At 38.2% G+C, this 12756-nt stretch overlaps 1 protein-coding gene across 1 annotated transcript in view; it reads right to left on the reverse strand.

Annotated features, from left to right (window-relative positions):
• Nucleotides 1-10589: 10589 nt before the first annotated feature.
• Nucleotides 10590-12756, reverse strand: part of LOC132325328 (gamma-aminobutyric acid type B receptor subunit 2-like) — a 33750-nt gene continuing 31583 nt past the window's right edge. Inside the window, exons 6-7 of the mRNA XM_059842556.1 lie at nucleotides 12629-12751; nucleotides 10590-10604 (exon numbers count right to left, since the gene is read on the reverse strand). Coding sequence (XP_059698539.1) covers nucleotides 10590-10604; nucleotides 12629-12751 — 138 coding nt within the window. The remainder of the gene's footprint in view (nucleotides 10605-12628; nucleotides 12752-12756) is intronic.

Here is a 12756-nt window from a genome sequence, read left to right on the forward strand (position 1 = left end):
ATTGCTGTTAAAGTGAAAAGGAACGATGAAATTAAAATGAAAACTCAGAATTTTCTGTTGAAAAGCGTGTTGACTACCGCCACCAAAAAAAAAACCAACCCCAAAAATCACAAAAAACCCAAACAATCAAACACACAAAACCAAAAGAAAAACAAACAAAAATAAACAACAAGAAAGAGGGCTGCCAGGCAGCTGTGGGGACTGTGTCTCTCCCTTTATGAGGCACCCTCATGCACTAGGAACTCGCTCCACTTCCCCATAACTACTATGCAAGCATTTGTTTTTGAGTTTTAACTGCAAACCATTAAATCAGGTCTTTCTGGGAAGCCTTACACTGACTGTCCAGAAGTATGCCCATACCAATATGTGCAGCTCATGGTTGATTCATAACGCTTTCTTTAAAGAAAAACAAACAAAAAAAAAGAATGATTGGATTTGATCAGTCTCAGCATTCTTAACAAAAATAGAAGTGAGTACTTCTCTTGGAAAATTGTCCAATCTGCATCCATTTTTCACTTTTTCTTCTTACTTCTGACTGATGGTCACCTGCAGTCAGGTCATCACCAGCCTCTAAGAGCTGCTCAAGAGTGGATAGGGTTCTAAAGCTGAGCTGGCCTAAGCCACAAGTCTGCTGTCCTTTGACACAGTCACTTTTATGAATGATCTGCCCATTATGGGAGTGAAAGTGAGCATGAGGTAAGATTTGTTAAGCGTGACAGTTCATGGAGACAGGCAGGAGAAAACATTAGAGGAGGGTAGAGAAGCATGGAAGGAAGGAATGCACTTCCCAGGATAGAGCTGCTGAAGGTCTCAGAACAAAGACAGTTTGGAAAGTAGACTTCAGGGTGATTGAGGTCTTAAAAAGCAAGATGCCCTCTGTTTTATAGCTTTAAAAAATATATATGCAACCAAAGTATTGCTGATGCATATTGGCCCCATTATTAATGTGGTTAACAGCTAATTTGTGTTTCTTCTCTTTTATCCAGGGAGAGAAGTCTATAAAGGAGGATACTTTAAAATAAAAATGCATAGGCATAAACACATTCTGCTGGATATTGATGTGGGAGACAGCTAATTGAGAAACAATCCTTGCTTTTCCACAGCTGAGATTTGTGAAAATTTGCAATTTTTATAGAAAAGTCCATGCTAGTGTTTGCCAAAGCCAGAAAAAAGTTTTTTCTCACTTGCATATGAAATATACATTTAAAATTAAGAACTTGCTTATCAGAGAAGGAGAAGAATCTACCCTCTAAAGCAAAACAATTTCACATACCTAAAATGTAATCATATGGAGGCTTTGATTTACTACCATATGGGAAACTCCAGCAGAGAATGGCCCAAGGCACTGGCAGAAAATGTCCTGTGTTGGTACTAGCACTTTTTTTTAAATATAGTTTTCAAAATATGACTGTGTTTCTTTGCTAGGGAAGAACAGAGTCTTCAAGGTTTGGGCACAAATACAGTCTGCTGCTTACAGATGCTGCTCTGTCAGAGAGCAAAGCAACAATGAGGAATCAGGAGAACCAAACACAGAAGCAAAATGACCCGTACTGCACAGCCATAGAGAGGATGGCTTTGTTCAGGGAAACTCTTCCTCAGGCCCTCTGCCCACCAGGACGAAGTCTGGGTCAAGTCTGCAGCACTCTGCCATCTGCTCACTGCCTGTGTGTGTGTGCCCTGGCTGGCCAGCCAGCTCTCCCTGTCTGCCTGGGTGTGCTTACTAACACAAGTGCTCCACCTGGCACCTCACCTCCAAGGGAAAGTACATCAGTTCCTTTTAGGTTTGGGCAGCACTGAAGTGGTTTTAGTGCAAAGCCAAGGTGCTCCTTCTGAGTGAGAGAGCATTTCTTCACAGTCAAGCACTGCATAAAGATCTTGTGGCAGATTACTCGTGGCTTGCTTTTCCAAATTGACAATCACTGCCCTTATTCCTTTCCAGTGCAATTTACTGGCCAGAACTCAGGACATTCTAGGCAAATGATGCTACCTATAATTACCTATAATACAAGCTGTAGGCTTGCTTCTCCATAAAGTTCCCTAGGATTGAAAGAATAGTTTTAAAGAAGCAGTGGGATATCCAGATTGTATCTTTTCAGTATCAGCCTATTTAAACATTTGCAGGAACAAGAAAATATTCTTCCCCCAAAGAAGTATTAATTACATTAGGTAATCTTCTACCCTAAATTGCTATTTTAATGGAGAATTCTCTATTTTCAGAGATGTCTGGTGGAAAGATTTTATTGGTCTCTACTGCAGCCTTAGCATATCGGTGGAGTAATTCATTATGGTTCTTTTTATCCATATCAGCATCTGGTTTTGGGCATAAGCATTAAAGTCTGTCTTTCTTATACAGTGGTGGTTTCTTCCAGAAAACAAGAGAGGTTCTACAATGCTAGAAAGGGTTGAACATTGAGTACCCAGGATAAAAATGCAGCAAGGAAGATTAATCAGTTCCTAGACTGTTTTCTGGAAGTTTTTCCTCATCAGGTTTTGGTGACTGATGGAGAGAAGAGTTTTCTTGTCTTTTTTCCCTTCTGATATTAACAACTCATATCACTGAAAAAAAGAGCAAAAAAATTTCTGTCTGGCTTATAAAGCCTTTAAATCTTCACACTCAATATGAAATTTAAGTGAAAATGTGTCCAGAGATCTTACAGAGACATCTCTGAAAGAAGAAGGTAAGAAAGTGAGGAAAAGAGCTTCTCTGACCTTGCTAATGTGGTAGTGCTTAACAAATGCTGAACTATCCTAGAGCCAGCTGTATTTCTATTTGGTAGGCAGTTCTGAACTGCCAAAATATCACCATTGTCCTACACCAACAATGTAGTCTTATGAAGGAGCATAAAATCATGGCTAGGTTTAGCTCTGGCTTCAGTTTTCAGAGAAATAAATCTGAATGATTGTATCCAATGTATTTGAAGTTTAAAGTGAAGAAGTGCCACTGCTTCTACTGAGCCTCCTCAATGAATCAACAAAACTGTCACAGTGCCTCCTGTGTGAAGCAGCCAGGTATCCCTGACAGATGATGTGTCTGCTGCTTTTAGTGATGCTTAGGAGGTGAATCACTCTCTGGTTGTCTCACGCAGCAGCCTCAGCAGTGCTGCTGGTGTAAGCAGCTGCTTGGGTCTGTGTGCATGTCCTGACTTGTTGGAGTTGGATATCTGACATCTGATTTCCTTCCCTCCAACAAATTAATTCACTGAGGACTAGCGATTACGCCTTAAAATCCCAAAGGGGGAACAACAGTCTGTATTTCCAGAAGCAGTTGAAAGGATGGGTCCTGTTGGGTACCTCTGGTAGCAGAACCCTCAGAACTGGAGCAGCTACTGGAAAGTAGCAGTGACAGGCCAGAAATGTGACTACATAACAGTAGCACAAGTAACAATAATTAAATAACAAAACCCCTCCACTATCATGCCTCCATGTTCCAGAATAATACTTCCACTCTGTAAGAGATGCAGAACCATATATATGGTACTGTAAGAACTGCAGTTCCATAATAAAATCAGTTTTGCCCAGCAGCATAACCATGAAAATACCCAGACAAAAATACTGAGGTTAACTGAGTTTAAAAATGTGAGGAGTGTAGCTGAGTGGGCCATATGATGACAAGTGGAATTTGATTTCAGTAGCTGTAATGCTACTGTAAAAACAGTAGAACTAGTTATACATTTTCTCAGAGTCATAATTAGTTCATGGAAATGCTCTGGGAATCGCTTTGACAGTGAAGTCCAAAATTTTGTTCAATGGTGTGCAACAGTGAAAAATAATACACTAAATATATGGAAGAGGATGAATAATAGATAAAACACATTACACAGATCTTCTAAAATATGCAATATTAGTCATCCTAACGAAAAAAGATGCTTTAGAGTTTCCATGTCACATGAAAAAGAGCTTAATAAGATTGGGACTATCTACCAAAGAGAAAAGAGGAAAATAAGGTTGTAAACACAGATGCATAGTAATGATTGGTGCTGCCAAAGTAAATGTGGAAGACTCAATTCTCTTCTTTTGCCCTAAAAGAAAAATAATGTATGTTCAATGAGACTGAAAAGCAACTTTTCCAAAACTGAGAAAGGAAGTTCTTCACACCGTGTCTAGTTAGCAATTACTCTGATCTGTGCAAAGTTTGCAAGAGTCAAAACCCCTGACATTTATGAGAATAACAAAAGTGTTCAATTAGTGAGAGTATAAGAACTATGAGTTATACAAAAATATGCTCATTTCAAGTTACTACTCATTATGAATCACAGCTGAAATTTGCAAGTGTGACAGATGAACTTTCAGATGTGCACTACACATTTCTGGCACCCACCTCTGAAAGTATTTGGGCCAGTTATTGTTTTAAACGAGGTGGTGGACAAGAGGAGTTACAAGCCTGGTCAATGATAGTGGTTCCCACATTCCTAAGGTGGGAACTTCATAAGTGCTGTTTTTTTGAGAGGCAGAACTAAAATAGGAATTGTTTATTGAAGCGGAATAAGTACCAGCAAGCCTCATCTTGTTAAGTAGCTGTTGTTAAGCAGCAGCCATTCATCCTGCCATTTTAGAACTGACCCTGCCCTATTTCCTTATTTTTGCCAATTTGATACATGTTTCCATGGGAACAGAAGCAGAACTAGCCACCAGCTGAGTCAATCTCAGCTGCTGGCTCCCAGCTCTCACGTTTTGTTCTGTTTCCTTGGAAACTGATGTCAAATGAAAGAGAGAAGTAAACCAGCTTTTACTCTTTAGTATTTACTCTTTCTTTGGACCTGTGCTACATCCTCTGGGCCGGCAGAAGGCTTACAGATGACTTTATGGACATTCAGTTTCCTTCTCTCTGGAGCATCTGCCAGCCACCAGAGTGTCCCAGCAGATGCAAGTAAGGGTTCTCAGTTTCAGCTACTCCTGGCAGGCCACCTGCTGAGAGCTACAATGGCAGGGTGTGAAAGCAGGCTACAGAATTCAGGAGACATTTGGCTCCCACAGTCTGTAATATTTCAAATTCGAAGGAAAGAAATTAAATTTATTTAAAAGATAGTAGGGGAAACAGACGGGCGTAACGATATGCAGAGAACAAATTGACTAACAAGCTCTGACCTGCATTAGGCTGAACACCTGCAGAAACTATTTCAGCCAATTAAATTCTTCATTTCACATCACACATTTAACAAAGTTCTCTCTAATCTGGCTGTTAGCTGACTGAACAGCACAATGTAAACAGAACCCCATAAACACACCTGTTTATGCACATATACATATGCAGAAAGAGAAAAGAACATGAACAGATTTTTTCAAAGCGTCAAAGAGTTTACAAAAATCTGCTTGAGTGAATGAATTTGAACCAGACACCTTCACCAATTCCGTACCTATGTTACTCCCATGTTATCATGTGAATACTAACACCCCCCATCCCAGCCCATCCCACACTCCTCTGTGTATAATTTTGGACCAAAGTATTTTCCAGTCCCTTCAACAGCAGTGTTATTAATGAAAATGGATATTAAAGAAAAATATCTACATCTGTGCAGCTGAATCCAAATTTTCACACAACTTTCATTGAAAAAATGTAAAGACAATGCAATTTTAAAAGACAAAAGTCTTTCCCAAGGAAATGTTTTGTACTTGATGACCACAGCTCTCAGTTAACTAGTCCATCAGGGTATAGCACCATGCTCACCTTGGACTTTCACACATAATACATGCACTCCTTCCTGAGTATTCTTTATATCCCATCTCAGTTATTTTCACACAACTCTCACTTACCATTGACCTTGAATTACTATTGTGAGTAACTTTTAGAATTGTGTATCCATATATAGTTAAATTCATGTACAGCCCAAGTAACAGCTCAGTAGTATTAATTTCTTCAGGTTCTTAGAGCAGTCCCACAGAAAAGACAATCAGATATCCAGGAACAATATCTATTCCTCCAGTCCTGTTGTACTTACATCCATCTATTGAGGATATACTCAACATATCTGGGTGCTCTGAGAGCTGTGTCAAGCCTGCTAACATGATTTTGTTCTGAGTTAGTTATTTAAATGAAAACTTTAGGCAGTTATAATTGTTTTAAGCCAGGCTTTTCTGTCTTATTCAGAAAGAAGTAAGAGGTACTCAGTTTATTTAATCTATTTATGGGTTTCTTCTAGCTGAACTTAAATCTCTAATTCCACCTTCCTCTATACCAGCAAGAGTTTACATCACAAACAAGACAACATTTATTTTTACTGCTGCAGCTGCAATAAGGAAAGAGCATTTCACTTTATGCTAAGCTTTGCAACGTCTGTCCCAAATACTTCACAGTCAGCCCTCATTTATACTTTCTGAAATAAGTGATATAACCTCTTCCACTGACCAATACAGATACCAGCACAAAGACTGGACTTGTCCTGAAGGACTCTACTGACTACATGCCTCCTTACTAGAGAATGAACTTTTATTTATTTCTTAGTTCTGTTTCCTTATTCTAAAGAAATTTATAACCATTTGAGGGCTTCTCTCTTATTCTGTGTCGATTTCCTTTCTGTGAGAGCCTTTGATGAAAGAAATTGATGAGTCCTTTTGAGGACCTAGATGGCTGTGTCAGCTTCTATTCATGTCTGCTGGCTTCTTCAAAGCACTTCACTAAGTTTTTATGACTTGTTCCTTCACAAGTGTGATGTTGACTACTCCTCAATGTAGCATATCAATTCCTAATCCTTCTCCTAATTATAATTTTTATAAGTTGGCCTACTACAATAACTTACGAATTTAAGGATTCTACTCTGTCTTGATAAAATGGCAAGATATTTCCAACATTTTGCTCAGATATCAAAGAAGTTCTGAGCTAATAATTACATACTGTTGTCAGTAGTTTGACAATTATTCTTTTGAATTGCTATAGAAAACCTGGGGGAAGACAATCTTTTTCCATTGATTTTTTTTCTGATCAGTTTCCCTATTCCTACCAGCAACTCCAGTCACTCCTCAGTGAGTTCATCAAAAGGGTTCTAGCACAGCAATCTCCCAAATCCTTCCACTAAGAATTCTGCTGAACCAAGCAGCAAAGCAATCATTTAATCATTCCACATAGCCTTATTTTCTGCAAGTAATGATCTTCTATTCTGCTTAAACATTATTCCCAAGACTCTGTGGCAAACTTGCTGCCACTGGTATTTACAGAAAGATTTATTATTCTTTTTTCATTCATTGTAAGATGCTTTTTTAGACTGCTTTATTTTCTTCTACATTTAAATTACCAGACATCATGATCCTGTGTATTTTCCCTGTTTGGATATAATTTTATTTTTTTGAAGGAGTCTTTCTGCTGTTTTGTCATGCTCTTTTCTTTTTCCAGTCTTACTCGATGTGTGGCATAAATTTACTCTGTGTCTCACATATGAAGTTCTTAATGCTCTCTAAATCACCTGTAAACATTTAACTCTCTACAGTTTACTCTTTAGCCTCTATTTAAGACACATCCTTAATTTAATGTTTTTCTGCTTTCTGAAAGTGAGTGCCACTCTAAGACCTTTTTTGTTTGTTGCTTCTTCAAAGCTATCAAAACTTTTTATTTGTAGCTATGGAAAACTCTCAGATACCAACACTTTGTAATGGATTCTGTGTGCTATGCAGAATGGAATCAAGGGTTAAGTTTCTGTCTGTGGGTTCTCTAATCTGTTGAATTACAAATGAGTTAGTCTGAGCAGCACTTTTTTGGTTTTTTTTTGGTTTTGCAATGGTTTTGAGTCCCTGAATATATCAGTCAAAACTGAACTTCTGGCTTGTTGTGTAGTAATATGTGTCTGGTGGCATTCTTATCCACCATTCTTATCTTATTGTAACGCACTGGAATTCTGTCTCACTCACTGAAATTATTAATTTGGTAATATGAATTGACTTTTCTTTAACATACTGCACCACTCTGACACTGGCATGGCCTACTAATCTTTCCTGCATATTGGTATTTTTGTTATTACAACATCCTCATATAAGGTTTCCTCATACTGGTTTCTGCATTTTACATTTATATCAATGCTAGAAGCCCAAATAGGACATGTCTCATTGCTCTCTTTTTCTCTTCTGTGCTTTCTAAAATGGCATCTCAGATTTTTTTTCTCTATTTCATGTTTATTACCATCCCAGGACAAATTGGGGTGAAACCTTAAATACTGGTATTCCAGCTACCAGAATGAAGTTTATTTTAAAATACTGATAATGCTATCATAAGACTGCATAAGAGGAAAGATCACAGAAATAACTACTTTATTGGTACTAAGACATCAAGGACACAAAGGCTGCTGCCCTGGATAAATGTTTTAAAGTTTTACAAGAAATATTGGCATCCAGTATGCAAGATACTACTTTCATTGAATCTAACACTAATGCAAGATATTTTTATCTTGGGAATTATAAAAGGTAGTCCATTTCCCCTACAAGTTATTATTTATTAAACATTATCACTGTCTACGCTCCAAGGCTACAGAGATCCAATGTGTTTCATAGATATTTGAGTTGGGAGAAGATAAGCCAGTCAGAGGCTTTCAAGCTGAACTCTAGAGTAAAAGAGTTACTACACCATAGAATCACAGAATATTCTGAGTTGGAAGGGACCCACAAGGATCACAGTCCAGCTCTTAAGTGAATGGACCATACAGGGACTGAAGACATGGCCTTGGCATTGTAAGTGCCATGCTCTGACTAGCTGAGCTAATTGTGAGCAAGAGGTGAGTGTGAGTGCATGTGTACACATGGACCCTTTCAACTGTACTAAGCACATGATTGAATTATGATATGGCTGTTGCACAGACTGCACTTTCTGAAGGATTTTGCTATTTCAGACTGTGGTTTCATTCCAACACAGCCGAGCAACTGAAATTAGAGGGAGCTGGTCTCCTAAGTGTTCTTTTCTTCTGGCTGGATTCTCTTCAGCTAAGAGTAAAGCTCCCCTGTAGCAAGAAATTTAAAATATCTGTTTTTAGACAAAGGGAGAAACTCACTCTGTAACCCTTCTCTTAGAGGAGACACTACCAGAACCCCTCTTCCACACAGCTGGCTGTTTCCAGCAAGTCTGTCGTGGTCCTATGTCCTGAAAAACTGTATCTGCTCAAATTTGTCAGATTTGACTGAAACAGGCAGTAGGAAAAAAATCACACAGAGCATCCTAGCACATAAACATTGCCTTCTTAAGAAGGCAGGTCAAAAAGCAAACAATGGCAGAGCCTGGCAAATCTCTTCTATAGCAGCATCCACAGAAGCACCCTAGTTCCTCATGGGCAGCCCAGCCAGTGAGACAGTGAAGGAAGGATGCACTCCAGTTCACACAACTGGGAGAAACAGTCTGGCAGGGACCTGTCTCAGATCTGAGCATAATCATTTTGATTATGACAAAAAAGGTGACTCATGATGAAAAAAGCAAATTCCTTGTTCAGCCTAGGAAGAAATAAGTGAGGGAAAAAAGTGATTGGTCTCTCCACTGGTCTGAAAAATTAGCAAAAGGAGAAATGTTACAGGTAGGGAAATAAGGAAAACAGATAAAAAGAGGTAACATTATGGATTATATTCCCTTTTTTATTTTTTTTTTTTTACACTGCTGCTTGAAGATTAGAAGCTCTTTGTGTTATCAAATGCTTTTGCACTATGAGAAAATCGAGCCTCTTAGGAAAAGTGCATAGGGACACTGCTGTGGTTCTTCTGCAGATCACTGTACAGGAAGTTTTAACATTGTCCCTGCCTTGGCCTTTAACCTCTTTTCTTTTATCCAGCAAATTTATTGTCCGTATACCATAAACTACTTCCCCTGCTGATGACTAGAGGATCTGGATGCTTTATTGTTCAGTCATTAAAACTTTTAACGTGGTGTCTTATGGCAGCCACAGATGTGCTTTTCCTAAAGAAACCATACCTGTAGGGTCAGGATGCCAGAAAATGGTCTGAAAACAGACAGATCCAACATTCCTTAGGATTTCTGCCTTCTGTAACAGCCAGAAAATCTCTAAAAATGCCTTCACTTCCCTTTGTATTTTTAGATTCAGACTGCCTATCCTCAGCTTATAAGGCATGGGTTGCTTGGACTTAGCAAAAAACTCCAGAAAAGGAGCCTGAATTTTAAAGTTGTGGGTTTAAGAACTCTTTTAAAAAGTTCTTGATAATTTACTGCTGTTGCTTCATTAAAAGGAACTATTTTGTGAATAATAGCAAATAGCAGAGGACATTACCAGTCTCTAGGCTTCTTGTCTTGGTTCCTTTGATTCATGTGTTTATGAAGACACAACTAACAGAGGGTCACCCGACAGAAGCCAAATGCAGAACTATCACGTAGGAAGCTGATGAGTTTTCATAAACAGAGCTCAAATGGTTCATTAGCTAGAATGACTGATTGCATTCATAACTTTGGAGCCTACATTTAGTTTAATCTTTATCACTTGTATTAGCATTAACTGACAGAAATAATCCCTTTGAAATTATTTCACAGAATCAAGTGGGACAAGAAATATGCACTACAAAATATTCCTGAAATAAAACAGAAACTTGCCACCAGTAGTGTTTACTATGTGGCAAGTATTTTTCAAACACAGAAAAGATAATATCTGCTCCATCAAACTCAACTAAAGAATTCACCGTTACACTTTAGCAACCTAAAAATTAAAAAATAACACAACAACAACAACAATAATAGCAGTGAAGACAATTGTCATTTACTTTTACACGAGATTTTTTGAGACCCGAAGAGGTGTGCTTCAGGAAAGTAAATTGCAGTTCACCTCACTGCTTTTATAGCAACATATTTAATGCACATACAATAGTTTAATGACTACGTTTGCTAGCACGATACTTTTATTTCCTTCCCACCCCAAATCCATTAGCTTAAAAAAATATTCTGTGCAACTTACAGTAATAGCTAAGAGCTCTAACAGTAAGTTCAAGTCAATTCTATGCTGAGGGATCAAAATATCAAACATTGTCATGTGTGCATTCAGTGTCACTTTGCATGGGCTTATGTAATTCCAGAATTTCAGTTCTTATGCAAAGTTCAGGCAACTGGTGTGCAGCCCTGTAGTCTGGAAGCCCCAAATGTGGAAAAAACACACAAAGCTTTTAGTGTTATACATTAGATGATCAAAGAATATACACTGAAAAGTTCAGATGGAAATTGCAATCATTTAAAACTACAGTAAATGTTGTTTTTTAGATATATGGTACTTATGGTTTAACTTCACACTACTGCTGCTGTCTATGGACATTATACTCAAGTGAATCTAATTAAGACTAGATATCAGGATCTTTAGTTTAAACTAAAGTAAAAAGTAAAATTCCCTCTATCTGAGATTATTTTAATTGGATTTTGGGACTATTTGTGTTTGGGTTCAGATGAGCAGAGAAAATGTTAACAATACTGACAACTGTAATATCACTTACAATACAATTGGAGCAAAATGAAATAAACAAGGTTCTCAACAAGCTGCTATGGCTTCAAGCTTTGCACACATAGACCAGAAGTGTCTCCAGCAGACAAATTTCAGTTACATTTTCTATTTTTTATTGACAAGTGTACTAGCTGGGAAGTCTTTCAAACTCTAGGGAATGACTGAGACAAATCTTTTCAGATTCTAAAATGATTTTTTTCAAAGAAATCCCTTGCAGTTTAAGAGGCATTGTTCTAGGGTATCTTCAACAAATTATACTAAAAAAGGAAAATCTTCTCCTAATAAAATTCCAGAGCTACACTGCAAAGTAAGAACAAAGTAAAAGCAGTGGAATGAAATGGTATATATTTTCTTGCAAATGTTAACATCAGAATTAAAAACAACTGGTTTTTTTCTTACTGATTGCCACATATAGGAGAAGCGACTAACACTTCTAGACTGTCCTCATATAATCTAGTTTTCAGATATCACCAGTTTCCATGTTGAAGGCAATAAACTCTCAGACAATGCACATCTACATACAGATAGATGGTTTTTTCCTGGTATAAATTGTTGCTGCCATGTTTCTTGCTGTTAGTTTGTCCAGAAAGCTCTACTTCAGCTCCACTTCTAGAAACCAACCAGAGTGTTGGAAAGTGTGTACAGCTGGCATTAAGCTATTGCCTCCTGCATATCAAAATTGCTCGTGTGACCTTTCTGGGAATACCATTAAGAGAGGAACAATCAGTATGGGTGCATGCACATAAAATTACTGCAAATAAATATAGCAGTGGGTAACATAATTCCTGACCATCTCCACAAAGAATGCAGTCTAAGCAGTGACCTCTCCTGCACTTATCTTGAATGAGCTCTTACTGAAATTCACTAATGGGTTCTGATAATCTATTATTTATTGCAACAGACTCTAATAGAGAGTCTTAGCTGAGGACTCTCCTGTGTTTACAACCCTTGCAAATAAAATGTCTCACAAGTGACAGAAAGGTGGCACCTGCCACTACATACACAATTTCTTTTGGTTGCAGCTGTTCCTTTTCCAGCTAGCCAGATTGGACCCAGCAGCCCAGCAGGCACGAATTTCTTACACTTCTCTATATGGTTTTGAAAACCAGAACCCTTCCTCCCCCAAAATACACAGCTTGACTTGCTTTCATTTTACCTACTGCATCTTTAGCTTAATCTTATGGAAAGCTGCAGATACTGATATGCAACCATTAGTATTGGGCTTGAGGACATACCTCCATGTTATACTTTTCCACTGTCCTCCTCAAAGGATCCACAACCTGCCAGCAAATCAGGATGCAAAGATCAATCAGTAGCATCCCTCCAACTATCCCCAGTAGCTTCTGGTCTTTAATGATCTGGA

Source organism: Haemorhous mexicanus, chromosome 1 (assembly GCF_027477595.1).
Source record: "Haemorhous mexicanus isolate bHaeMex1 chromosome 1, bHaeMex1.pri, whole genome shotgun sequence".
In the NCBI taxonomy this organism is placed as follows: Eukaryota; Metazoa; Chordata; class Aves; order Passeriformes; family Fringillidae; genus Haemorhous; species Haemorhous mexicanus.